The following is a 27,329-nucleotide window of genomic DNA, read 5'->3' as shown; positions in this document are numbered from 1 at the left end:
ACTCCAGACAGCTTTCCACAAGTGCTGACCTTACAGTGAAGCTGCACCATCCAACTCTAATCAAACCAATGCTCGACGATTCACTTATATACACATAATACATAACACACAACTTTAGAAACAGCTATATTTCTCTTTATAGGTTAAGCCCAGAATTCCACTGGGCACGGTTTTATGACATTGTGTCTGCGGTGTGCTTTGACTCTGTGATCTGCACATCTTCACATCCCTCTGAAAGCATTTCAGAAGCTCCAGAGTCTGTAGAGGGTATTTTATTTGGAAAACTGATCAGATTCTCTATTCCATTTCTTCGTCTGACTTCCTGCCAATGTGATCTGCTCTGTGCTGCTTGACGTGAGTGGGTTGCAGCTTACGTCAAAAATAGAGCAGCCGCGTATTCTCCGTGAAGCAGAGTGTAGAGACGCTTCTGGGACGCTTCTGAGATACAGCGATTCTGGTGGAATCACAAGCATTGTCTAGAATGTGGTGATCAGCTCTGTTGATGTGCGGGGGCCATGCCCCACACCTCTTTCCCCTGCCCTAACCTAGTTTTGCAATACCAGACAATCGGAGATCTTAGCGCCTAACAATCGTCTAGTTTTCTAAATGCAAGAAGCTGCTTGAACGGCTGCGAGACCTCCCATTTACAAACGTACATACCTAAATTCAAGGACACTTTGGAAAAATTGATGTTCCGAGCAACGTTGTATTCACAAGCACCCAACTTTGGATTGGTTCTCCAATGCATCATCGAGGAAACACTTCGGAACCAATTTCTCCCTACTGAAGGCACACAGACCAAACTGATATTAACCTTTTCTCTGGTATCTGTAATGTGATTGCCAGATTATACTACTCGCTATTGAAAAAGTAATCACATTACTGTTATGTATGACAGTAACGTGTAAGTGTCCAACAGTATTTAAGACACTATATACTTTAATAATCAGCATTAGCACCAGCACAACAATGCAATCGAAGTTGAGTAGTTCACAGGAGATGCGAAGTGGCTGTTTAAATCAAGTTTGTACTGTCCTGGCAAAACAGATCAGCAAATACAGTATGAGGTTTTACTACGGGATGCCAACAGGAAAGATCTTTTCTAACTTATCTTAAACCACTAGTTTAACCAGAGTCATTGGTCGCTGTGTGACTTTAACACCTGAAGCTAAGCAAAGAAATACAGTTCCTGGAAACACAAAGGGAATTGGTAAAACGTTATTTGGAACATATCCCCTGGATTTGGATAACTCAGACTTACAAAGCCTCATATCAGCTTTGGCTGAACCTTCAAATGCATTTTTGACTTGTCACCTCCACTAGAGTTGTGTTGATTTATCACCAATCTCTGAACCTCTTAAATGTAAACTGTTCAGGAGCTAATGAAGCTGCTGTGTTCTTAACTTGACCACCGTGCGTGTTTGACTTTTTAAAAATGCTAGTTTGAAGGTTCATAAACCTCCTAATCCATTGAGGAGTATGTAAGGCTACAAGTAAGTCATAACATGCAGTGAGATGATAACATAAAAACACAGGGACCATTGTGTTAATGTTATTTTCTTGGCTGCCGCTGTAATCAACCTCCAAATTATTCTCCTTCCAGGGTTGTTTAAAAGAAGATTCAATGCTGATTGTTTTGTCGAGATTGCATTACAGTTAATAGTAGCCATTATTCACCAACACAACGTGTAAGTACTCCTCTTGTATATTTATATAGCAAAACACAGAGCTTAATATCTGATGCATGATAAGCAGCTCATGTCTGGTTTTCCTATTAATGTGCGCTCAGCAAGAGAAGCTTTGCTCATTTGGAGGAAAAAGTTCACCAGAGACACGGCACAGTGTGCACACGGGTCCCAATTATGTTCTTTTGAAAATAGCTCTCCCACAGATGGGTGTTGACAAGGCACAGGTCGCACCAGCTTAGACAAAGTACTTATATTCCTTGAAAAGCCAACAGTTTGCCTAAAGATGAGAATGATAATTACCTGCACCGTGTCATAATAAACTGTTCCGTGTAAAAACGAAAGAAAGAAATGGGCTCTATTTGACGCAGAAGATGTATAATTGATACAGCAAAGAGCTGAGATGGAGGCAGCCTCAGTGTGTGTGGTGCACAACTTGTGGTGGCTCATGTAATGGCTTGCCTCCACATGTGGTGATATGTATGGGCAAAGAAAGACTGCTGTCCCCCTGAGAGCAAAACTCTGGCTCAAATTGCAGGGCTGCCTGTGATTTTCAAACATTATGAAATCACTGCCACATTTCCTTTTCAGTGATTCCATCGCTGCATATTCTTTTGTCACCATTGTTTGTGTTTTTAAATGTCACGTATGACAAGAATACGTAATTGGCTGTAAGTACATTAAAGACAGCGTGGGTGGAAGTATGGTTGGAAAAAAAATTAAATCTGACAGGAGTCAATTTTGCATCAGATGTGTGCACTGGCCCGAGTTCCTCTGCACAGATAGATATAATGAATTGATTTCATACACTGTCCCCGAACATGTCATCCAGTTTTGTCCCTCTGATACGCCATCACATATCATAATCTAATCTCCATCTGCTTGTAGAACCATTTTAAACCTGTCATTCACTGATTATGGAACAGTTGTTATGGAACATTGAGCATTCTGTCACGTTTCTCATTATAGAGTACCTGTATGTTTAGTGTTTTTTCCAATTTCCTGCACTATTTCATGTCATTTAGTTGCTTTTACAGCACAATCTCCCCCGATGCAATGGATGTTTATGATTTACCATATAATGTATGCCACCTAATGGAGGATTTTATCAGAATAGTTTCAGAAATATTGAACAGGCTTAAAAGTCCAGTGTGTAACACTTAGGAGGATCTAATACAATATTAATATGCCTGTTTTCATTAGTGTACGATCACCTGAAAAAAAGAATAATTTCTGTGACTTTAGAATGAGCTGTATGTAACTACAGAGTTGAGTGGGTCTCCTTCCTTTCAACTGCCATGTTTCTACAGTAGCCAGTAACAGACATACCAAAAACTGACTCTAGATAGGGCTGTTCGCAGGTTTTGCACATTTCACATCCACTGTAGTTTCTCCCTCTCACTTGGAAAGGGAGGGTGAAGTGAGTGAACTACAAGAAACTTCAATTTTGTGTTGATTCTGGTAGCCCCTGTGGATAAAAGTGGCAGTATTTCATTGATTTCAAGGGAAATCTGGCCAAATCCAAGCAGGTGGCGGGCATTAAGAATAACTATATAGAAATAGTCAGTCTTCTCATTGATGATCTACACAATTCTGCAAATAAATAATAATAATAATACACAACATTGTCATGTTACATTTTCAGGAATTCTATCTGTGGCTATAAATAGCTAATACAGATTGATGATTGATTGATTGATTTGTGCTGAAATGATATTCTGATCCTGTGAATAAAAGGACCTAATAGTCACTTATTCTGTATGAGCTATAGGAACATAGGTTTCGATCTGTTACTGTATATCCAGAAGACAATCCAATGGATGTTGTTAGACTGTTATTTATACTCCTCATACATCTGTATATGAGTTGAACTGGTCACAAAATCAAATCAAATAGTGAAGCATGACTTGTATTTGAACCTCACTGTCAAAAAATCTAAACAACCTGTCTATGGACTAACATTAGACGTGTATTATCAATTATGAATATACTACTGCCTTCCTCAGTGTGACCGCACTAGAACTAACCAGAAAAGAAAACTCTGTGGCTGCACCCACAAACACACACATCAATGCAAAAAGGGCACCTGCACAGTCTTTACACACTGCGTAGTGCAACACACACAACACCACGTTTCTAGGGAACGCAGTGGTTGTTGATGTCCTCCTCCGTACAGTCAGTTTATTGTTATACTGAACATCAGTCCTCAACAACCTGCTCCAGGTTAAACTTCATTCTCAGTTCATATTATAACCAGTCCACTCTCCTGTCTCTCTTCCTCTCTGTCCCACTGTAACCAGTCCATTAGTATTGGAATTAAATTGAGAATTACTGGAAAGCTGAAGGACATACTTCATGCCACCCCAGTACCCCTCTTGTGCCACCCCAGTCAAATAAGTCTGGAAACACCCCTGCCTGCACTCTCCCTCCTCCTGTCTCCTGTGTCTTTCTACTGAATAAAATCACCAGGTAGTTAACATATTCATCTTGAAGTCACTAGTTAACAGGGTTACTCGTTGAACTGAAATACGAGCGAGCCACAGGACGCAAACGCCAGAGCCGTGGCGAATTGTGATAGTTTAGCGCACCAGTCAGCATCCTACTAAAAGACTGCTGGTGTTTCCATTAGGGAGTTTTTACAGAATGGGTGAGGCAGAGGCAATGGGACTTTCTCCTGTGTGGTATTGTAATCCTGGACTGTGAACTGAGGCATACTGTATAAGTAGAACTGTATTTTAGATTAAAATACTGAATATCATGTGACGCTGTGTACTGTAAGTATTTCGTTGTTGTATCGTGACAGTCTTATTTCTACATCCGGTATATGGTTACATTGCTTACCCATAATTCCATGTGATTTACCTGCTTTTACAGCACAAAGCCAAACTCTCTGCATGCCATGACTGCTTACTCATTGACATATAATGTTATGGACCGTGCTACCTAATGGAGGATTTTAGGAGAATACATCTGTTGCAGCCCTGTTGGTGACTTGCTTTTTTTCTCAATTTTTCCATGACATACTGAACACAAAAAAACAGGATATAATGGTGGTATGAATAGCTAAAGGAGGTATGAGTATTACTAGCAATATGATAAATACATCTACCTGTCCTACAGAAGGTAATGTCAGCATATTATTTCCATTCATCCACCTCCCTGCCTGTTTGTTTTATGTGTGGTCTCTCTTTACACCTGCATCCATTCATTTACCCATTTAACAAGGACAACATTGATTGAGAGAGGTGGTGAGAGGGCCGATTCGATTTCAGAGTACAGAATTGGATTTGATGGTGGGGCATAATAGCTTTCATGGGCCTTTACAGCACTGAATAGCTTAGCTGGAGCTGCCTTGATGGGACTGAGGTGTAATTCTGAGAAGGATCCCAGGGATGGCAAAAGCACAAACATCCTGTTCCTTATTGTCCCGGCCCACAGAGCTCTATGTGCTTTACCCATAGGTGGCCAGCACAGGAGGCCATGTGAGGCTGGGACCTATCTTCAAACAAACAGAAAAAAAAAGAAAGAAATCCAGTACACAAAGTCACGCTCTCGCAATCTCTCACATCGGTGTTTGCAAAACCGTGCTTAAATCGATGAGCTGCCAACGACGAACAATAGTTGTGAACTGGGCCGGGTGCTCGCCAAACTGAAAGGAAAGGGGGGTAACCTGCTGTGAATTGTCATTAAAGACGATGGCATGTTGGCGGCAGCACAAAGGCTGTTTGTGTATGGACCGAAACCTGGGCCTTGTGGCTGAGATAAGATGTATTCAGACTCCACAGCCACAATTTGGGTAATCAGTCCCCTCCTAATTCCTTTCCACTTGGTCCGCTCTGATTTCATTCATCTGCAAATTGCTCTGAGGAGAACAGTTTTGCTAGAATGGGGAACGAATTGTACTTTGTGTATACTTTGCCTTTCTATAATACGTTAGCTTTTGATGAATGGGGAATTCAAAACATTGTCCACTGAGCAATCATTTAAGATTTGCAAGCAGTTGCTGTTGTACTGTTGTTAGTAAAACAAAATGCACTTGAAAGTGTTTTTCACCACTAAATGGTGTATCCAGCTGAAAAGGATTTGGCTTGCCTTTGTTTCTGTCAGACTACCTATTGTTCATTTCATCGTTCTTCTAGAAGAGACGTGGGATGATGAAGTAACCGAGGTGTTGGTTTTGCAGGTGCCACAGGAGATGCTCAGCCCGATGCCCTACCCTCGGTGCAGGGCACCCTGCCGCACTTCATCCAGGAGCCGGAGGACGCCTACATCGTCAAGAGCAACCCCATCAAGTTGCGCTGTCGAGCCGCACCCGCCTTACAGATCTTCTTCAAATGCAATGGGGAATGGGTGCACCAGAATGAGCACTTTTCCCAGGAGTATAAAGACCTCAACACTGGTGAGATAAAGCTTTGCTTTGTGAACTTTTCTAGCCAGTGATAACCTGTATTGTGCAGCTATCAAGGGTGTAACAAAACAGTGATGGTTCGGCATGATTCATAAGGAGTGGTCACAGCTAGTGTTGGACACCAGGAACTGAGATAGTGTTTTTTTTAATTCTTATCAATATTGACTTTGTATTCTCAGAAAATAAAAACTGTTGGAACCTGGGATTTTTATTATATGAAATATATTAGGATGGTCATATGCTTCATTGAACCACTCTTTGGTAACTAGTAAGAGGATATTCTGAGAACCAGAGAATCAAACCATTCTGTTCAGTGTATGTTTGTATTGTGTTTTGTCCTCCTCAAAGCACTTTTAAGAAGATATTCAGTCAATTCACCAAACATTCTAAGGTATCTTACCTTCACCAATATCAACAAAAAATGTAAATATATATATATATATATATAATTATTCACTTCTGTGTTTTTGAAGTCAAACATCTTTTACTGTATGGATAGAAATGGTATATTCCAGGGTTATTTCAAAATCACAGGACAAACATTCACCACTAGTTATAGGTAGAACTCTAACACAATTTGATCAAAACAATGGCTGTTAAGCAACCTGTATTTATTCTTTATTTTTCTTACTTTTCAAGAAGAGCCTATCTAAGATGGATGAAACATGAAACAAAGTCAGATGCAGAAGTATCATTTGCTTATGGGTTAAAAGCAGTGAGGAGAAAAAGAAGAGGAAGGGCTAACTGAAGTTCTTAACTTTGGAAATCAGTCTTTCTGAGCGGTCTTTGGTAAGAAATTGCTCTCGTCTCACTGCACAGTGCTTATCCATTTAAGAAACCAGCTAATAAGATTTACTAATCAATCATTTACAAATATTCATCAATTTCTCAGCTTTACGATGCATACAGTATAGTTATGTCAGGAAATATGCTACAGTATATCAACACACACCTAGCAGTCATTTTAAAGGACTAGTATGAATGATTCAGTGACATCTAGCAGTGAGATTGCATATTGCAACCAACTGAAACCCCTTGACTAAACCAAGCACAAAGGAGAAACTACGGTGGTTGTGAAACTCACAGAAAACTCAAAAGGCCCTATCTAGAGACACTGTTTGGTTTGTCCATTCCGGGTACTGCAGAAACATGACGGTTCAACATGGTTGAGCTCTGCTCTGCTCGGTCATTTTTTAAAAATATGTCAATATGAATAAAAATAATTCCCAATCGTAAAAACAGACAAAAAGAAAACAGTTTAACTAAGTGGCATATTTACCCGTGGTAGAAGCACATAAATCAAGGGAAAATTACACAAGGGCAAAAAAGCTCCACTTGTGTGTTTCTGGTGTGACACAAAGTGGAGGATGGACCAAAACAGCAGTAAACAGATGCAATGCTGCCTGGTGAAATTAAGTGTTATTTTCAGGTGATTATACATTAATGAAAACCTATGAATATTATATTCCATTCCTGCCGATAGAGCCTCCTAAATGTTACACAATGGACCTTTAGATTTTGAAATTGTCCTTTTGTGTTTTTGACAGCTGGTCAGATAGTTTTAGCACTGAGGAAGCAGATTTCTATTCCTTCTCTAGTAAGAAATTATTATTAGAGGGTGATGTTGTTCTCTCTGTTAACACGACTTTTATCAACAAGGTGAAAAGTGAGGTTTTAATTTAGCAGCAAAATACAATTCTTGTATTCTTGGATGTGAAGGCCACAGGCTTTCATTCTGTATTAGATTTTGATCACTCTATACAAAATACAGGAAAGATCTCCCATCATGCATCAATGTAGCATTTAGCTCTGCATGCAGATGGTTTGGAGTACTGACTGAAGCTTCTTAGATTGACTCTCAATGAGAATGTGTGTGTGGCCTCACATCACATGTATCATATGGTTTAAGCCTGAAAACCAACAAAAGCAGAGCAGCTTCAGTAATCATAGCTGGGTGGAGCAATATGTGCAGTATGTGCTTATTTTAAGCTCCTTGCAGTGGTAGATGGAGTCTTATACTCTACCACATCAGCACAATTTCAGTTGATTTCACATGAGTCGTCAATCGCTAAAATGTATAGGACTGATTTTCAAATGCTTTTCAGTTATGATCACATACTCTGAAATAGCATTACACTAGCAGTCCCTCCCTGACTACAGCTAAAAGAAAGGTAGTAAAACCTGCACGTTTATTTCACATTTGAATATTTAAGTTCTTAAATCACATTTTTAAATTAATATTTAATTTAAGGGCAGCTACCTTAGAGTTCATTACCAGTGAATCGATGTTATGGGTCACTCTGCCTTAAAGAGCTTACCCTGAAAGAATTTCATTAGTGTGGGTGGAGAGTTTCATTAAATTCTGAGAATTACCTTTTAATTTGGCATGAACATATAAAAACTTAATGACACTGATACATGTAACTGGACAATATTGGTACTATTTTGGCAAGTCAAAAGCCCACTTTGGCACCAATAGTTATTTTTCAGTGCCCCCATCTAGTTTAAAGCCCCCTACTAAACGTATGTAATTTTTAAAATATTCATATTCATGACTAAATAAGTCACAATAAAAGTAAAACTTCAGTTATGTATTAGGATTTTGACACTCAGCAACATAAGGGGCTGTTCAGATGTTTAATCCAAAAAGTGCCAGCTGCACCACTTTCATCCTTTAATCCAAGGCACTGGTTGCACTACTGTCTACCAAAACCTGCGCGCTGCATGACAATGATGATGAATTTTTCCGTAATTTAGCAGTAACCCTCACTGACTTACCTAACTAATTAGTAGTCAAAACAAAGATACATGGAGTAGCTAACATTAGCTAGCAAAATCTACATATTAAAGGAGCATTCCACTGATTTTACACATCAAGTGTAGTTCACTGTACTCGTCATGTTTAGTCATACTTAGCCTGTGAAAACCATATGTCTTCTGTGACTCTGGAGGGAGCCCTCCTATGTTTGGAAAAAAAAAAGAGACTGATGATGTCGTCCGAGTTAACTTGACAAAGGCTTGGAGACTACAATTTTTAAACAGAAAGCCAGAGTTGGAAGCTGGGGACAGTTGAAAGGCATGGAAACCAGGAAGGTAGATTCTAATGTGATGCTTCCAAATTGCAATATGGGGAATGTAAGATCCAGTGTTTTTGGTTCTTGACATACTAGACACTAAAAGTCAGGATGTCTCTGCCTCTGCTGCACCAGTTCTTAGCATTTTTCTTGAGTTCCACAACTTTATTTATAAGTGCAATACTAAATCACTGGAGTACCCTTTTAAATTTGGTTTTACATTATTAGTAGAGACCTATAGACCAGTAGAAAGCCTGCTTTATTGGCCTGTTGTTCCTCTTATTAGGCACATTAAATGTTATGCTCTGAAAATTAAAGGGTGTTTTAGAAGCAGCAATAAACCTGATTCAGTTCTGAATGCTGTTGCAATGATTTTAATAATGGTTTTAAAGACTAATTTGCACTTCCTTGTTGCAATTCTTTTTATTCACTGGGTTTAAGCCCCAGCTGCACTTTGTTTATTTTTGTTTTCATGTTCAGAAATTAAATTGAGTAGGCGTTAAGTAATTCTATGTTTGGACCATGACTTCGGCTAATCACTGAGGAGATATGTGGAGCCTCAGGCTAGACCAGCTGGAAACCTTAAAACAATGCGGGGATACTGTTTCAACAAGGCCTATATCCACTACATGCTCAGGTAATTCGGATCTGAGTTTAAGATGGAGGTTATGATTTGAAGTGTGAGGGAAGCTGTGGCATGCCATACCAATTAAGTCCCATTAGTTTTTGTCAGGTGGAAGTGTGTTGATTGGAGGACCTGACTGAGGCCTCCTGAAGGGATTTCTGGCAAACAACAAAGCCAATGTGACACCTCGGCTGGAATGCTCTGTGATTAGAGGCTGTGAGAAAGCAGTCTTTCTTGTATTCATGAAGGTCCCTCCACAGGAAAGAGGCTTTAATTGCTTCTGGAAGTTCATTATAGTGTGATTGCTGTGCTGTGAAATTGTTGTAAGCTTGATAATGGCAAAATGAAATTTGGAACTTCAATTGTTTGCTGTTCTGTGTGCAGGGGAAAAGTACAAGGGAAAGTTCACTTGGTGGTATTTGCCAGCTCACTTCATATGCCACATCAACATCCAGCATCCGGCAGGAGGGAAGCTAATCAGTTGATTTGACAGATAAGAGTGAGAAACTATACCAAAAGCCTGCTTTGCCTCAAGGCTACAACATGCAGCTGGTGTGTTAACAAACTGCCACAGTGAAATTGGAAATTTCTGGTTCCAGAATCGAATCGAGACAGTGGAGCCTTTAAAAATAACAGATAACACATTCTTCCTCTTCTTCCACCTATCTGTCAGCAGCTAGTTGCTAATTTTGTCAGTGTTCTGACAAAGTATAGTGCTAGTAAAGTAGGGTAAAGTGGGCTTATCAGAGCTTTTTCGCTGAAAAAGCCTGCTGCAGGGGGAAATTACACTAATTAGACGAATGAGCGTTTTTTTATCTACAAATTGGCGGAGTCCGCCATGTTCATCCACCACATATCTACAGTAGCCCAGAATTGACAAACCAAACACTGGCTCTAGATAGGGCTTTTTGTGCTTTTCACAAGTTTCACGGCGACCGTAGTTTCTCCTACACACTTGGAAGGTGAGTGACATTCAGTGCATGATGCCACTCAATACTTCACACTGGTCTTTTAAATAACACCATTTTGTACACATCCCTGTCAAACTTACCACCAGTTTTACAGACAAGTCAGTCTCACTAGTTCTTACATGGCTCTGATAATAGCAAAACTAGTCAAACAAACAAAACATTTATAATTTGATTATGCCCAATAATGACAGTCCACTAAGGCATTACTCTGGGTTGTTTACATGAGGACAGTTCTATTAATATTCCTGTTTCCAGGCTACAGAAGATAGTGTGATTAATGGCCAAGACGCCTCCTCCACATCGTCGGTTTCCCTTCAGCATTCACCCTTAAACCTGATCTTTCTGTCGAGATGCTACTGTGATACCCTTGTGGCTATCTTTGTGCAAATACTGTAATTAAACTGTGCTTTGAGTCATTCTTTTTCCACATAGGGAAACACTGGTCTGTAAATGGACTCTATGGCAACGCAAAAAAGTCAAGAAGATAGTTTTTAGTCTCAGAAGTGTCTGTAAAAAGTGATAAATGTAACAAATGCTCTGATATAGAGTCACAGCAGACATTTTAACAGGTGTTGGCAGGAAAAGCACATATTTAATTCAAGAGCTGCCTTAGGTTTAGTTCCAAGGCCTTGGTATTTTGCCTGCTGGCTCACTGTCATGACTTTTGTAACACTTAAGCCTGAGGCTGGGACTTTTCTTGATGTAAACTTTATATAACTGGAAGGTGATTATGTTGGTTAAAGTGAATAATATAAAGGTGCATGACTAATAGTGAAATGACTGAGGGATTAGGGTACTTAGCAACAGTGGAATAGTTGCAAGCACACCTGTAAACACAATGTGCGTAAGAACAGTTACCTTCAATTCCTGCTGAACAGCTGTTCTGCTGATAGTATAACTAATGGTAAACTTGTGAGAGGGACCGAACAAAGTGGGCTTCTTAAGCTTTAGATGAATATTTATAACAGGAACCATAACACACCCTGAAAATCTCAAGTGGTTTTTACGTCCCACCATACTGTAATGATGTACAGGTGTACTCAGTACACCGTGACATCACTAAAGGGGGTGGTTGCAAGTGCTACATACAAACATCTTACCACACCCAACCTCCCACATAAGTGATGTTGGCTGTGGTCTGGTGAAACGCGCTTCAAACTTTCAGCCAGATAGGGCAACATAACACTGCTTTTCAGCCAGCCATTAAGTTACTTTTTAAAGCCTCTATGAGTTGATAATTATATTATACAAAGTCAATTTCACCATTTTCCGGAATCCAAAGGGAAGTTTATTCTAATGTCTTTTCCAACCCGTCCATAAACTAAAGATACTCAATGTATATTGATATAAAAAAGAGAAAAGTAGATAATCCTTGCATTGGAGACTATGGAACCAACCAGAGACACATTTATGCTTGAAAATGAACCTGATCCATCATCAGAATATTTGTTGATTAATTTTCTGTTGTCGACTAACTGATAAATCGTCTGATAAAAACATTTCAGTTGTACTGTAGATTTGTTTAAGTTGACAAATAATGGTTGTCTCCTTATGGTTAGAGTTTGTTGGATGGGGCCCATAAAGTGGGATTCAGGGTTGTACAGCGATGTATACCACAGTCATACTTTTTTTCAGATCCAGATACATGTAGGGGTGTTTCAAGATTCAAGATTCAAGAAGCTTTATTTTTCCCGAGGGAAATTACTGTGCAACTGTTGCAATTCAAAGGTGGGAAAGTAATACAGGGTTAGAGTAAAAATAAGCTAACATAGAATAAAATAAAATAAAATAAATCATAAAATAAAGGCTAACATAAAATAAATCAAACAATTAACTAAATGCAACAAAATGCAAGCACCTACAGGTAACATCAGTAGAAAAAGAAACAAGTAACTAAATGTGACAAAATGCAACAAAAATTGCGGTTAAACGTAGGTATATACAATATACAACAATACGCACCGTGCAGTTTAGCAGCATAAATTGAAATAAAATAAGTACAAACTAAATAAGTGATAAGGAGCGATTGGATAAAGTGGTAAGTGGTAGGTTCCCGTACCTCATGTGTGGGCCGTATAATAAAGGACTATAATGGACTAATGTGTGTAACATGACCATTTGAGAATCACATCCGTTGTATAATCAGTCTCTGGAAGCTAAACACAGACTAGTTAATGTAGATTCATTTCCTCATCCATCCGTTATGCTCATCACAGATCATTTTGAAAGGGAAATTTGATGCATATTTCATATTCATTAACTCAAATTAGGCTCGGCTTGTTCATCAGCATTCCCACGTCAGTAAGTGCCTGCTGCCATCGCTGCTTTTTACTGACTGACAGCCCACCTGCCCCTCCCTTTCCTAACCTGTTTCATTACCCACGCCACTCCACTGTCTCCCATTCCCATTTAAGGGTGTTGAAAAATTACAAGCCATTTTACCTCAACTTACTCTCAGTGCTACTCTGGTTACACCTCACTACAATCGCCACACTTAACTGCCTGTGGCGCTGCCAGGCCAAGTGAAAACTCCATGCTATCTACTGGCCCAAGTGGATTAGCAATTAGAAGAGCCTGAGGATGTCCTCGCCATAGCCCCTGGCATAGGCCTGCCTTATATCAGTAGTAAACGCAACCACAGATAAGGTCAGCCTTAACGGGAAGGCTTTGTCCTGGCTCGGTAATAGACAGCAACATTGTGTATTGGATTAGTATGGCTAATCAGAGAAAGAGATCAGTGAAGAATTGGAATGTTATTGATTAGGACATGGGCCCTCAATGCCACCAGGAGCACCTGATAGCATCTCTTATTTACCAACTAGCCTGATGAATCACTAGGCACTGATAAAGCTGACAATGCCCTTGAGTTCCCTAGCAGCAGACGCTACTGGAGGACTGTGTATATCTGCACTGTGTGCTGTACAGGCAATCCTGCAATGTGTGTGTGCATGGATATTGATTGCATTTTTTATAGATTATTCTAGTTCCATCTATAAAAAAACATTGTCAGCAGCTGTTTGCAGATTAAATTTTAGCAAGTTCATTTGAATGTCACTTTGAAATTAAAGGACATACCCAGCGCGTAAATTCTGCTTGTGGCAGTAAACTTCAGGTTTTAGTGTGAATCTCTCAACACTCACCATTTCGGACCAACATTCAACAATCATACAGGGAGACATCTATCATAGAAGAAAAAGAGATACCTTTTCTTCTACCCACAGTAGCCCCACTTGCCCAGAATGTAATGCAGCTACAAGGCAATTGGCATTTTGAGCAAGAGCCAAGTTTGCAGACACACCCCAGAGTTCACAGAGTGGTCTTCTCATGAGCAACAATATATTTATTTGCTCACAAGCCCCTCTGAGATTGAAGGCGAGGCTCACACCCCTTGTTGAAAGGCATTCTGGGAAATGTAGAAGTGAAGTAGATGAGGCATGTTGAGGGGAAATGGTGGCGCCAAAGACACTTTATCACAAACTACCTTCTGGAATGCACTTCACAAACTGATGACACATAACAGTGTAAGAGGATGGGAGAGTGGATTTTTCCTTTTAAGACAGGACTGATGTTCTCGGCAATCTGTGCACATTAAACTGAATTTCAACACTTTACTGTAGGGTGAAGCACAAAAAAATTTATGATTGGACTCTTTTCTAGTGATACAATTTCTTATGAGGTCAGTAAGAAGTATTATAGCAGCTTGACAATGCAGAGAGATGACTGGGATGAGATATGCAGAGGACCGATATAATAATCAAGATAATTTCCTTTTTTCATGCACAGCAGTACTTGATGCAGCACAATGCAATTATGAGACTATCCTGATGAAGCCTCTAGTAAATGCCTTCTTGTTATTAAAATGGTTTCATCCACCCATTTTCATGCTAACTAAGGCATATTGAACTACAAAAGCTGACCGGCAATGGCAAAATTGGATACAATTTCCACAAAAGGCTTTATGCAGGCTGAAGTTAGACACTTTAATAATGTGAAGACGTCATATAAATTATTAGAAATGATTTTTTTTAAATCTGTGCACTGTACAACATTGAAACATGTATATTATAAAATATTAATAATATCTGTAAAAATATATCCATCACATTGTCACAGATTTCACAGGTGGTGTTAGAGAAAGAGTCAAGGTACATGTCCACAGGAACATTCATCTCCACGCTTTCTATTCGTTATCTATGTGAGCAGCTGTGCAATGCATTCTGGTACTGCCGCAATGCATTTCTAGACAGAGGACAGTAAGGTCTATGATACTTGATGCAAATCACAGACATCCAGCAGCACGACTAACCTTTGTCGAGCTAAAATGAAAACAGATTCAATAACTACACGGAAACAGAGAATCATATTTCAGTGTGTTTTCATAATATGAGACAAAGTTTTTGGTCCAATTTGAAATCCCAGAACAGCAAGTGTTTGTTAAATCAGGTGCAAACAAAAGCATTTTGGTGGTTGTAGAATGGTGTAGTCTTTGGTGACTACGAGCACACAATGCTGGGAACCGCTGCGACCCCTTGCGTCCACAAAACCGCCCATGTTGACACGTACCATTAGTGGATATCTGTACAATCCATCCAATAGCTATTGAGATATTTCAATCTAGATTGAAGTGGTAAACCCATATATGACCCACAGACAAACCAACATTGTCACTGTTAGAGCCACATCGGTAGCACTGCTAAAAAGATAACCTTGTAAGTGCTCTTTGGTGGACACATTATGTACTGTAATGGAGACAGTGTTTATGACCTACCTCAAACATACAGGTTTAACAAAGTTGAAAGTTCCTTTATGCACAGTATTGTGCATGGGGTATTTTATTGGGTGCCAGCTGGTGTAGAGCAAAACAAAGTAAACCAAAGAACAAAAACACGTTGGATTTCCTGCTAATCAGCACCTGATTGTTTCAAGGCACACCTGATGGCAATTAAGCTCAGAGCGACGATGAAGCAACATGCGAAATGCGTAGTTTGCGCCTTCTTGTGTCAATGCTAGTATCCTGGTGTGCACTGGAATATATATATATATATATATATATATATATATATATATATATATATGTCTGGTTTACATATGTTTGGCATTTATGTACTTTATGTACTGTTTATCAAATTACATCAAAATAAGAAGGGCACCTGGAGCTAGGTAGTATTATTTCAGTATGTCTGTGCAAATACTGAACTGGCCTTTTTAGTAGGCTATGTTAATCTAGCCATGGTCCTAGACAATATTCAGCTACAAGTCTCCACTATATGTATTCACCCATTAGCTAGTGCTGGATTAGAGTATTCAGTTCTTCTTTTATGTTTTTAGACTGCATAAAATGTGGCAAATTGATCTGTCTAGAAACAGTAGAACCTGCCCAATTTTCAAAATATTCCCTGCTTGATGTTTTTTGACAACTTTTAATAAAAACGTTGACAGGTGCTTTCATTAAAATCATATTTAGAGTACTTACGATGCATATGATGCCAGTCACTTCATCAGAGGGCTGTTTGAACACATTATTAAGTGAATCCATCTATTGGAGCTTGGATAAGTTGGTACAGCTGTCTAATTTGTACAGCTATCTTTCAAGCTTTCTACTCCACTAATAACTCTGATATCTATCTGAGACATGAGAGCGAGAGAAATATGAGGGGAGCTATATGAAAAGAATATTACCAAGACTGAGACCAATATGGGATTAGGATTTGACTCAACAGTGTTTGGGGTGTCAGTCTGTAAAGCCTGTAATGGAATCTGCCTCACCCTGCCATAAGGAGCTGCAGCCAAAGAATTTCATTAGTCTGTCATTCAGTGGGGAGTTCAAGTGTGATGATAGCAAGAATGAAAATCTGCAGGAGAATATACTGAATATTGGCAAGTTCAATCTACAGTTAGTGGTATCTGCTGTGAAAAACCTGGACACACCGATTGAACATGAACAGTGGAGCATTCAGATTGAGCGTGAGGCAAATTTTCGCCTCACTTTATAGTGGCGCGCTGCAGGGAGAACTTTGCGCCCATTTAGTGTCTGTGGAACAAGTGAATCCCACCTCGAGGAATTGTGGTAAAGCAGGCAGCGCAGGATAACCAACTGTGATAGAAAAGGGATACGTTAAAGTTGAAACATTTTAACCTTATGTAAATGTTAATGTCAATTCCCACACTCATTTGCTGACTGATGGTGTGATGAAAAATATAGAAACAGAAGATTATTACTGCAAAATAAATGTGACATAAAGTCACAAATTATTGGAACAAATGGCTCGCTAACACAAAAGCTACTACTACATTTGTGTTGACGTTGCCCACAGTAACAAGATCACAGGCTTCTTTTTTTTTTAACCTCTAGTAGGACATTTACTGTTTTTCAAGAATCTGTCATTGGACAGTTTGTGCAGTTCATGCAAACTCCCTAACACTTATGCCGACTGCTGTAGCTAGCTAGCAGTGTACACAGTGTTGTCAGTTTCAGCTTCCTAGTGCACATTTGCGTATGTTAGCGCCCACTTGCACCTTTCTATTACCTCTGTATAGGCCTACAATCATATCACCTCTATAATTAGCTTCACAGTTAGTCTGAACAAACTGTACATTTGCATTAACTGATATTAACTGATCTTTTTGGCCAGAGGGAGACTCCAAAGGGAAAAGTCTTGTTCTCTAATTGCTGCACTATGTTCAACAGCTAGTCGCTATCTTTGTCTGTTTGCTGTTTGGTGCTGGGCCCTGATCATTTCATTGATCACTGTTTCTCAAAGCCTGTGAGGGACAGTGAGGAATTTGTTGGTGCTGGATGCTAAAACAAAACTTGGAAGTGGAACTTTGAAGGAATTCATTTTACATATTTTTAATCAGTTATTGAGAAGATTATTGTATATATTCTACCCTCATAATTTATAACTTTGATAAACCAATAGGATACTATAATATAAAAACTATACTAACTAAAATATTCACATGTGAGAGGCTGAAATCAGAGAATTTTGACATTTTTTGTTCGATGGTTAATTTAATATTTGACAACTAATGAATCATTGCAGGTCTAGTGCTGGGCATGTAGTGCACAAAGGGTTCTTTAGAGCTTTTTGCTAAAAACACATAACTGCTGCTCATAGCAATGAGGCTGATTTGAGCGGTGAGACTGCAGTAAGGCTGCAGACTGGAAAACCCAAATGGGCTGAAAGTGCCCTGTAGCTGACTGCACTTTCAGATGATAATTACCTGTCAGTAAATCCTTTAAAAAGAAGGAATGCTTACCAAATCTGTCTGTATTATAAATGCAAACAGTTTAAACACATTCTTTCTTTTAAATCAAAAAGAGGGCAATTAGTAATTAGAGTTAAAGTAAAGCAGTAACTATATATTCAATAAAATGCCAAAATGAAGACATCCAGTTTCGGATACACATGGTAAAAAGAAATGAATCCTTAAAACATCCCATCTTCCTAAACTTGTGTTTGATACACTGTAATGCAAACCAAGAATTTCACATGATTAAGATTTATGTCAGCCTCAGGAGACACTGAGTGTAGGTGGGTTTTTCTCAACTCTATCCCCTGAAGTAAACGCCGTCCTATTTCCTATTGTGAAGAAACTCTAAGCACTTCCTTGAGCTGTTGCCATGAAAACCTCCCTGTCTCACCAAATCTGGGAGACGCTCAGCGGGGTGCCCGCTGGGAGAGCTGCTGATCCCCTTGGTGCTGGGTGTAAACCGGTCCCCTCCCACCCATATGTCCGGGACAGCGGGGGGAGCCGTCACTCATCTGCAGCACCTCTCTTGGCACTTCTCTAATCGTGATTACTGCCTCCAACCTGGGAGTGTGAGAGAAAATCAGCATCCACCTGACTCTATCAGGGGGAAACTCTTTATCCTTGTTTGTTCTAAAAGAGGAGACGTGCTTATGCTGTTAGGACTCACACATTCTCCTTTATGTGATTTTAATTGAGGCAGTTAAGCCTCCCTTGGAGGAATCTGGCTATTAAGCACTCGGAGTTGCACACAAACATGTTTCCGTATAGAATTCAATAGTTACTCATGGAGCAGAAGGAAAGTAAAGCGGGGGTCATTGACCTTTCTTTCTAGCATCTGTGGAGTGTGAATGTTATCATCTGTGAGCAGCGCATGGACAAAGCTCTCGTCTTCATACACTGCAGAAGCAGTATCACACGTGTGTGTGTGTGGGTGGTATGTGGGTGTGTGTTGGGGTGTGGGTGGTAAGTGTTTATCTCTGTGTACATATTGTTATGTGGGGTATGTGTATGCGACTTAATGTGCATTATGTGTGTAGCTCGGCCATCTGGGTATGTGTATTGTTATTTGTACTGCCTGTATTGGTATTGCATGTACATAATGAGACAGTGTTTGTGTGTGAGGGTGTATATGTGTGTGTGCTTCATACAAGGACGTGTGAGATGAAATGTGTTTTTGTGTATGTTAATGCATGTGTGTTGGTGCACATGTGTATGTTTATATTGTGTTTACAGTATATTTCTATAGTTTAGAAATTGCATGTATATGTGTAGTTGGTGTATTTGTTGGTGTGAGCGTGTGTGTGTTGGTGTGTGTGTGTGTGTGTGTGTGTGTGTGTGTGTGTGTGTGTGTGTGTGTGAGTGTGAAGGTCTGACTAAAGCAGATAAACGGCCTCAGTCAGTGCTCACCTGCCAAGCAGCCCAGGGGGCTTGTTGGAGCTTCATTGGTGTGTGTGTGAGTGTGTGTGTGTGTGTGTGGTCAGGATGGGGTTGCCAGGTGAACGGAGGGTTGAGCTTGGCAAACGGGCGGTGACACCATACCACCCTCCCAGCTACTCCGCAACCTCACCTCGCCTTCCAAGCACGGCGTGTATATATCTCGGGCTGAAACATAATGGCCTCTAAAGCCGGGATTGATGTTATCGTTGCCACGGGGTTGCTTTGTGAGCCAGTTAATGGGGTTGTTAACCGAATGTGGCCTGGACAATACACCTCTCACACACACACTCTGCCACGATAGACTCCTGGGGGGGAAAGGAGGGGTTATAACTCCTCTTTTTCACAGAGATGATTTTATTTAGCCTTACCGCATGTTTGCTGCCGGGGCTGAGGACTAGGGCTGTAAAGTTTAGAGTTTTTTCCTCTTTTTCTTTTTTTACGAGAGAGAAAGGAGCCCTTTGTCGCTACTGATGAGTCAGCGGGTTCAGCTTTAATACCTGAGCCTTCACAGGAGTATCGATGCATGCACTCGTGTTTTTATATCCAATTTTGACCCTTGGGAAAGTCCTTGGCGACACTTACCTGAGAAAGTGAAAATGCAGAATGACTCCAGGAGCCGCGCAGTGCTGCAGGATTTCAGCAGGACAGAATTCAGGACTGGAAGGACCACTTTTTTTTTTCTTGTTTGATAGTTGACGTGGGGAGATAGGGGAGGGGGGCGACAAATAACAGAGGTCTGTGGATGCTGATGGTCCCAGTACTATATACTCATAGGTTCAATGTTTTCCCTTAAAGTATACCAACAAAATGACTTGCACTTGTGGAGAAAATGAAGCTAATACAGGTGTAATTTAGACAAATTTACCTCCAAAAGACAAAGGAGTGTAGTCCTACTGATTAGGATGAATGTGCTCAATATGGTGTAGTCTGAAACGAGTTTTAGCGATGCTACCTGGAGTAGTAACAGAAAAGGGACGAGTGTGGAAGCGAAGCAAACCAAACACCACCGCTCTTTCCCCGACTCCCTGCAAACACCACTGCTATATCCTGTTACAGAGAAAATACTGAAGTTAGTCATAACTCTTCACTTGAGTGGGCCGACTTGATGTATCAATCTGCATTTAGCTCCCCACCCAGACTCACACAGAGAAACACAAAACAACTTTTCCTTGTTCTTTGTTTATGAGTCGCTGTAGTTCTAATTGCTGCTGTTCCCACACCATCGCTGTATGGTGTCACTTCTGTTGTCGACGTCTCATAACAATGCGCGATGTGTCAGTTGTTAGCGGTATGTTTTGGGTTCGTCAGGCTTGATTTCACATTTTCGAGGCTTGAAATTGGGTATCATTTCAAGGAGACACGGCTGTGGGTTGGGGACTGTCTCTGGTTACAGAGCTAAGAAGTGGGCACTGGGCCTAATGCAGTCCGGAGATAAAAGTTTCTCTTTTCTGGGAGGAATAAAAAATGATGTGCTATCAAATATCCTTCCCCCAAAAAGATAGGTGAAATACTAATGGCTCTATGCACATATGTGTGTGTGTGTGTGTGTGTGTGTGTGTGTGTGTGTGTGTGTGTGTGTGTCTGTGCGCCAGGGCTCTTGTGCACAAGCCAGTTTTGCTGGTATGCAATATGAATGTGGGCAGAGTGAAATGGTGACTAATTTGGGGGATTCATTTTGAGCAAAGCCTCAGTAGTTTAAGTGCCCCGGTTACTGAACAGCAGGAACAGTCTTCAAAACAGTTCTTCAAGGTTCTACTGTCAGCATTAAGTCCTGATGTGGACACCAGCCTCACTTGGCGAGCTGGAGCAGAAGTAATGAGACCCTGATGGAGGATGAAGCTAATGTGCTAACGCTGTTCTGGGAGAATGTAGTGTCCTCACTTTTACTTGTTAAAATTCTGCACAAAGTAAGCACATGGGCAAGACAGATAAAACTGAACGATTATCGGTTATTATTAGCCTTTGTCAGATAGGCCCTTCAGTTCCCGAGATACTTTCCACTGATGAAGTAAAAATGGAGATGATGCATGCACATGTTTTTTTTTCTTTGGAAAATGAGATAGAATCTTAGATAGAAAAGATAAAAGGGTGTTTTAGACTCATATTTCAGAAAACGGTCCAGTTGTTTTCAGCAGAAGGGATAACATTGTATTGCTTCAGTTGATTTTGAAAGCGGGACCTTTCTGTGTAGAGCATGGGAGGGCTGATCGGTACTTAAAGTATTGATACTACAAAACAAAGGTTTCTTTTCAGTATCAATACCAGCATCATATGACCTGATACTGTAAAAAAGAAGTACTGCATTTCCTTGTGTCCATGTATGTAGCCATCGCAACCTTAGTTCATATAATACAAATTATGAACATTTTTATTCACCTTATGACCAACGGCACATGGCTTTACTTTGCATCACAGCACAACTGACTCTTAAATAAATGGTATTTTGGGATCTGTATTGGTAGTGGTAGTCTTGCAAAACCAGATGATTGCAGACCAATTGTCTGGGAATTTCTAAATGCAAAGTAGTTGCTTGATCCGCGGTAAGAATGGCTGACAGACGTATGCCCCTTACTTCAAGGACAAGCTTTACCGGAAACAATGCTCTGCCACTATTCTATTTGCAACAGACAGCGCAATCAATGGCGTCATTAACGTGTTGCCCAAGGGAGACGTACCGGTAAATAAGCAGCTCTACCTGATGTTAGCTTCGTTTTAGAAAGTACACTCACCTCCAGTTCCCCCTGTGGCCTTTCCATCCCAATCTCACCAAACTTTTTCTCACCAAGTGTTTTTCTCCTCCTTTTTTGGCCCTTTCAGCACAAATGTCGCTGCATATAAACAGTGCAAGCTGCTGGTTGGTGTTTGTTTTGGTACAAGAACAGTTGGCGTCCACATGGGATTCGCAGGGTTGTACGCCTCCAGAGCTCCTGTGGTCACTGACCAGTGGTTGAGTGTTGTCTAGTATATTTACTCAGTCCTAAGGTTTATGCTCCTTCCTGACTGTCAAAGAATTAACAATTCTGTCCAACTTGCTGGAAACAATCTGTATGTGTGGCTCGTCCAGTCTTTGTAGGTTTCAGCTAGACTTCAGGTTTGTCCCCAGCTCATACTTGTCAACCTTGAGATGTCAAAAATAGGAGGATTTCAAACCAAAATGGGCAGTCCTCACCCAGAAAAAAGGAGTTCAGAGACTGTTTCCTGCATCCTTGTGACTTTTAAAGAATGGAAAAGACAACCTAATAAGAAGCCTACACAGCAACAGCATTTTTATGTTAATGTTTAATTCTCGGGAAACAATACAGAATAACTCGGCCCTCTGGCTTGAACTTGCAAAAAACTGATATTCATCAGTTTCCATTCATTCATTCATTTTTTGCCCCCTCATTTTTTTAGAGAGCCTTTGCACCCCATTTCCCTCTGAGGAGGATGAGGTGAGAGCTTCTACGTGCAATCTAGGTAGACTGGTGACTTTTAGAGTTGTAGCGCTGCAAACACGGAGCCTGTGTAAACCCCACTCCGCCCCGCCTACATGATGTTTTAGTGTCCCATGTATTTCAGCCGTTATACATGCTATACAGTGAAGTTTGTGATAAATGAGAGAAATGCGGGAGAATTGTGAACCAGGGAGGAAACCAGCTTTACTACCTTGTAAACAGAAACCTATTAAATTTAGATTTTTTTAAAACTAGCCAAGCAGACGGGCTGATCTAGAGGCGTGGCATGTGGTAGCAGCTGCCACCCTTAAAAAATTCCTGGTCACCCCAGTTGCCACCCCAGTTTGCTGTCCAATTTAACACATTCATTTAGATTTAATTTTAACGTGTTAAAAATGGAAATTAATTTAATGTCTGTTAAGTTCAATGAAAAAAGACGTTTCTGGAAAAAATATTAGTATTTCATAAATTATAAAGCATAATATAACCTGTGGCAACATGTAAAGCTGCTGATAAATAAAGCTGCTGTGATTTCAATTGGATTAGCTTTATTGGCATGCAGGCAAACAGTGCAGCAGACCATTACAACCAGTGGAGATACAGGCACCTGTCTATTGAGTGCTGTTTGCATCAGTAATGGGGATCTGCACAGCTCCTGAAAGGCATAAAAAAACAGAGGACACAGAAAAACATGCTGATAAGAGCGCCTTTAACATATACAAACAGAATGTGATTTGCCGGGGTAACGAGAAGGGAGTCCGTTTTATCCTGGCTGCCACAGTGGGGGGAGTCCTCTCAAATAAAATATTCCATATTTTGCATATTTGTGTCCGATATAACCACAGGAGGAGAATCTAACTCTTTCCTACTGGCCACAGTGGAAGGTGGATAAAAAAGAACGTGTTCCTTTCAGGGTTTTTTTTTTTAGCCAGAAAGGTTTATTGAGTAGAAAAGAGGCTCTGATCGATGTTCGGAACCTGTCAAACCCACAAACTCAACAGCCACTGTCATGATTTACTTGCAGTTGGCTAGAGGTTAGCAGCAATTTCACACCCTGCTTCCAAGACATGTGAGCTATACTTGAAAGCATCAAACCTCCGCGTTTAACCCTTGGCCTCCGTGTTAATTTAAATGCACACTCTTATGGACAATGAATCATAAAATGGAACCAGAGAGACGATAATAGCACTGAAGCTTTTGAGGCCAGTAAACAGGTCAATGAGCAGTGGTTACATATGGAATTATGTGTTTTTAGCATCAAGGCATAAGACCTCCATTCAGGAGTTGATTCCTTTCCTGAAAGCCGCTTAGATGTAATGGACATTGCATGATAAGCTGCACCAAATGCTGTAAGGACTCCCTTTTATTGTTTCGGTTTGATTCAATCACTAAAAGGCACCTAAACTGCTGTGTTTACTTACTGTCAAATGGAAGAAGCTCTGAGTTGATGGAAATGTTAAAGTGCTCATCTGAGTCGCCTTCAGTTGTTACCATGTGCTCACAGCAGTTAAGCTTTATACATGCAGCCATGAATTGTTAGCTGACTTTTTTAAAAGCCAGATTAGGTCTCTCAGCTCTCAGAGAGCAGACAAGCCACTCTGCCTTCTTGATGAAGATTGTTGGGGCTGTATACAGCTTGTGAGGAAGACCTGCAGACACTACCCAGGGCTGAAATAAAAATCAACTCCTCTGCAATGTTCAGTAAAAAAATATATATTTAGCATTTTTTATTTGCAGGTAGTTCTCCTAAAAGTATGCTAAAATGATCATCAATCATAGGTAATGCGGTAAAACACAGAGCTCTTTGATAGAAATGAAACAATTCTGGGTTCATTGTTGGCACTGGAAATGGTATGTTGTATGATTTATAGCATTAAAATATTTATCACAAGTAACAGTTCTCTATCAAGGAATTTACATGTGATTATTGGGTTAGTGTATTATAATGCAGCAATTTATATGGCTTTTATAGTAAGATGAATATGGAAAGTGTGAATTTTATCATAATGTTTTATTTCCTAAATGATATTAATGAAGAAAATGACTAGTACTTGTTGTTGTTGCTTCATTGTGTCCTCCCCTCCCCACTGAAACCAAATCACTTCAGCAAACAACATCCCCACAGCGGTCTTGCACAAATACAATACCATAAAGAGACAATGACAATGACCAGGAATTGGAAATTAATTTATGCCTAGGGGACGCAGTGGTGATTCACGCATTCTGCACACTGCTGAACAAACACACTGTTGATTAGCGGCACAAGAGCCATTGGACCCACAATCAACCAGTTTATTCAAAATCATCATCTAGGCACATTAAGCAAATAGCATTGAGAATCTACAATTGAGGAATTCTGCAATAAGCCGTGGTGAGGTTTAATAAACACACATCTGCAGCCAACCTGAAGTACCAGTGAACAGTGAAAGCAACCAAGTTTGCTCACTTAATTGCTGAGTGCCATTGTCCAGCTCCTGCAAACTCAAACTTGCGTTAGCTGTCGCTCTTTCATGGGTCCAGCTGAGATGATGGGTAATGACCAGACTGTCAACACTCAGAGCAATAGGTTGTCCTCTAACCTCAGCATTCCGTATGGTACTCAAACATATCGACACATGAGACTACAGAAACAGCTAACAACATCAGTGCCCACACAGATATTGCACCGATCAAATTACGCTACCTGGAGAACACTAATGTAGAGGGCGCTGTTACTGCAGAAAAATTCATAAAGCTTACATTTATTTTTATCTTTAATTTTTTTCTATGGGACGAAGTACATGTATTTGATGTATTGGTAAGCTTAGAGCTTATTGGTAAGCTCATTTTCATATGCAGTCTCCTCTTGGCAGATCACAATTAAAAAAACACACACACAATGACAGAACAGCACAAAAAAAAAAAAAAGAAACAAGCAGGACACATAATAAAGAAGTTAAACTTTTGTTTTGATAATTGTATACTAAGCCAAACCAGCCTCATTGCAGGTGTGTTTTCTTTACTTCTTAGAGTGTCTCGTACAGGCGGTTATTCTTTTACTGAGTTCATCCACTCCTGCCCTCCATGGCTTTAATGTACTTTTGGGATAAAGTGATTATATATACCAACACCTGTAGTCTTTGCTATAATAACTACATACTGTATAATAGTAACCTTATAGCACTGTGGCCTCCCATCCCCTAACTTATCCTGACAGAGTAAGAATAAGAATATATGGCAACCCCAGCAAAGTGGCTATGCTGTAAGACTGTAAAGGAGTAAAAGCCAAGCTGAAAGAGAGGGTTCAAAGTGTTACTTTAAAGACATCTAAACAGATATTTGAATGGAAGATCACCTCTAAATCGAGGGCAGGGCCTCTCAAACGAGGGTGACAAGGTCTAATTCCCTCTGCTTCAGAGCCAGTGGACCAGTATTTTGGGTTTGCCAGTACATTGGGCAGATATTGCCATTTTCTAAAACGTCTAATATTGATCTATGGGATAGCATCCCATTCCCATCTTACCTTTACTGGATGGTTAACAGAAGAGAACCAGAGGAAATATGTGGAGAGCGAGAACGATGACATGGGACAAAAGTTTTCTTCTGAACTCAAACCCGTGAAGTTGAAGCTTTTAAGCAGAAGTGATCCTAATGCAGCATTTTAATGAAGTTCTTGTCATCCACATCTGAGTTATTAAGCTAGACTATGGCGAAGCCCACAGCCGCAACGCTCTCCCCTCCCCTTGGATCTCAGAACAGGCTATACTTTACTCTTATTTCAGCCATCTTGCCAGTCTTTCTTAGAGTGATTCAGCCTTTTTGTATGACTTTATCAAGTGACTCAGGGAACTGCGAGGAGGGGATTGGGGAGGAGAACAGATCAAGTGGTTTACTCTAATGAGCCCTGTCAACAGTGCTCTGCCTATAAACAAATGGGGCTGACAGATGACACAGTGGCAGCACTCGTCTCTGTCTCTCCGGCGAACCACCTGTCGACGCCGGTTTTGGACTCCAGGAAATGTGTCGCTCTGTCGAGAAAGCTTACCGGTGCCTTTTCGCTCTCTCTCTCCATCAGTCTCTCTGTCATCTCTCTCCCATTCTTCTTCTCCAAAACACAGACTCACACTTTTTAGGGCATCATGGAAAGTCATTAGTCATTATTTTCTCTGCTGTCTCTCTACCCACACATACGCTGTCACTTGCCAGCTCTCTGCCGCTGCTCGAGAAATTATGAATTATGCTTGTGTCTCACTCTACAGGGGCTGCGACTAGGAAACACCAACCGTAGAGCTGCTGCTCTGTTTATTCCTCCTCTTAAATGTGGACTTTTTTTTCTCCAAGCCCGTCAATCACAATTTAAACTACCCTGGTCACCAAGTATACTGCAGTGCACCATATTGAGACAAACCGCCTAATTTGTATCAGCATTTCACAACTTGTCAACTTGTCGCGTTTGGTGTGA

General features: G+C 40.4%; 1 protein-coding gene across 2 annotated transcripts in view; it reads left to right on the top strand.

Annotated features, from left to right (window-relative positions):
* Nucleotides 1–27,329, top strand: part of unc5db (unc-5 netrin receptor Db) — a 186,641-nt gene that overhangs the window by 80,676 nt on the left and 78,636 nt on the right. For both annotated transcript variants that reach the window (XM_051422069.1, XM_051422070.1), the window contains exon 2: nt 5,869–6,084. In XM_051422069.1, the coding sequence (XP_051278029.1) occupies nt 5,869–6,084 (216 nt within the window). The remainder of the gene's footprint in view (nt 1–5,868; nt 6,085–27,329) is intronic.

Source organism: Dicentrarchus labrax, unplaced genomic scaffold (genome assembly GCF_905237075.1).
Source record: "Dicentrarchus labrax unplaced genomic scaffold, dlabrax2021, whole genome shotgun sequence".
Lineage (NCBI taxonomy): Eukaryota > Metazoa > Chordata > Actinopteri > Moronidae > Dicentrarchus > Dicentrarchus labrax.
The sequence above is the reverse complement of the archived record's forward strand: the minus strand, read 5'-3'. Positions and strand labels throughout refer to the sequence as shown.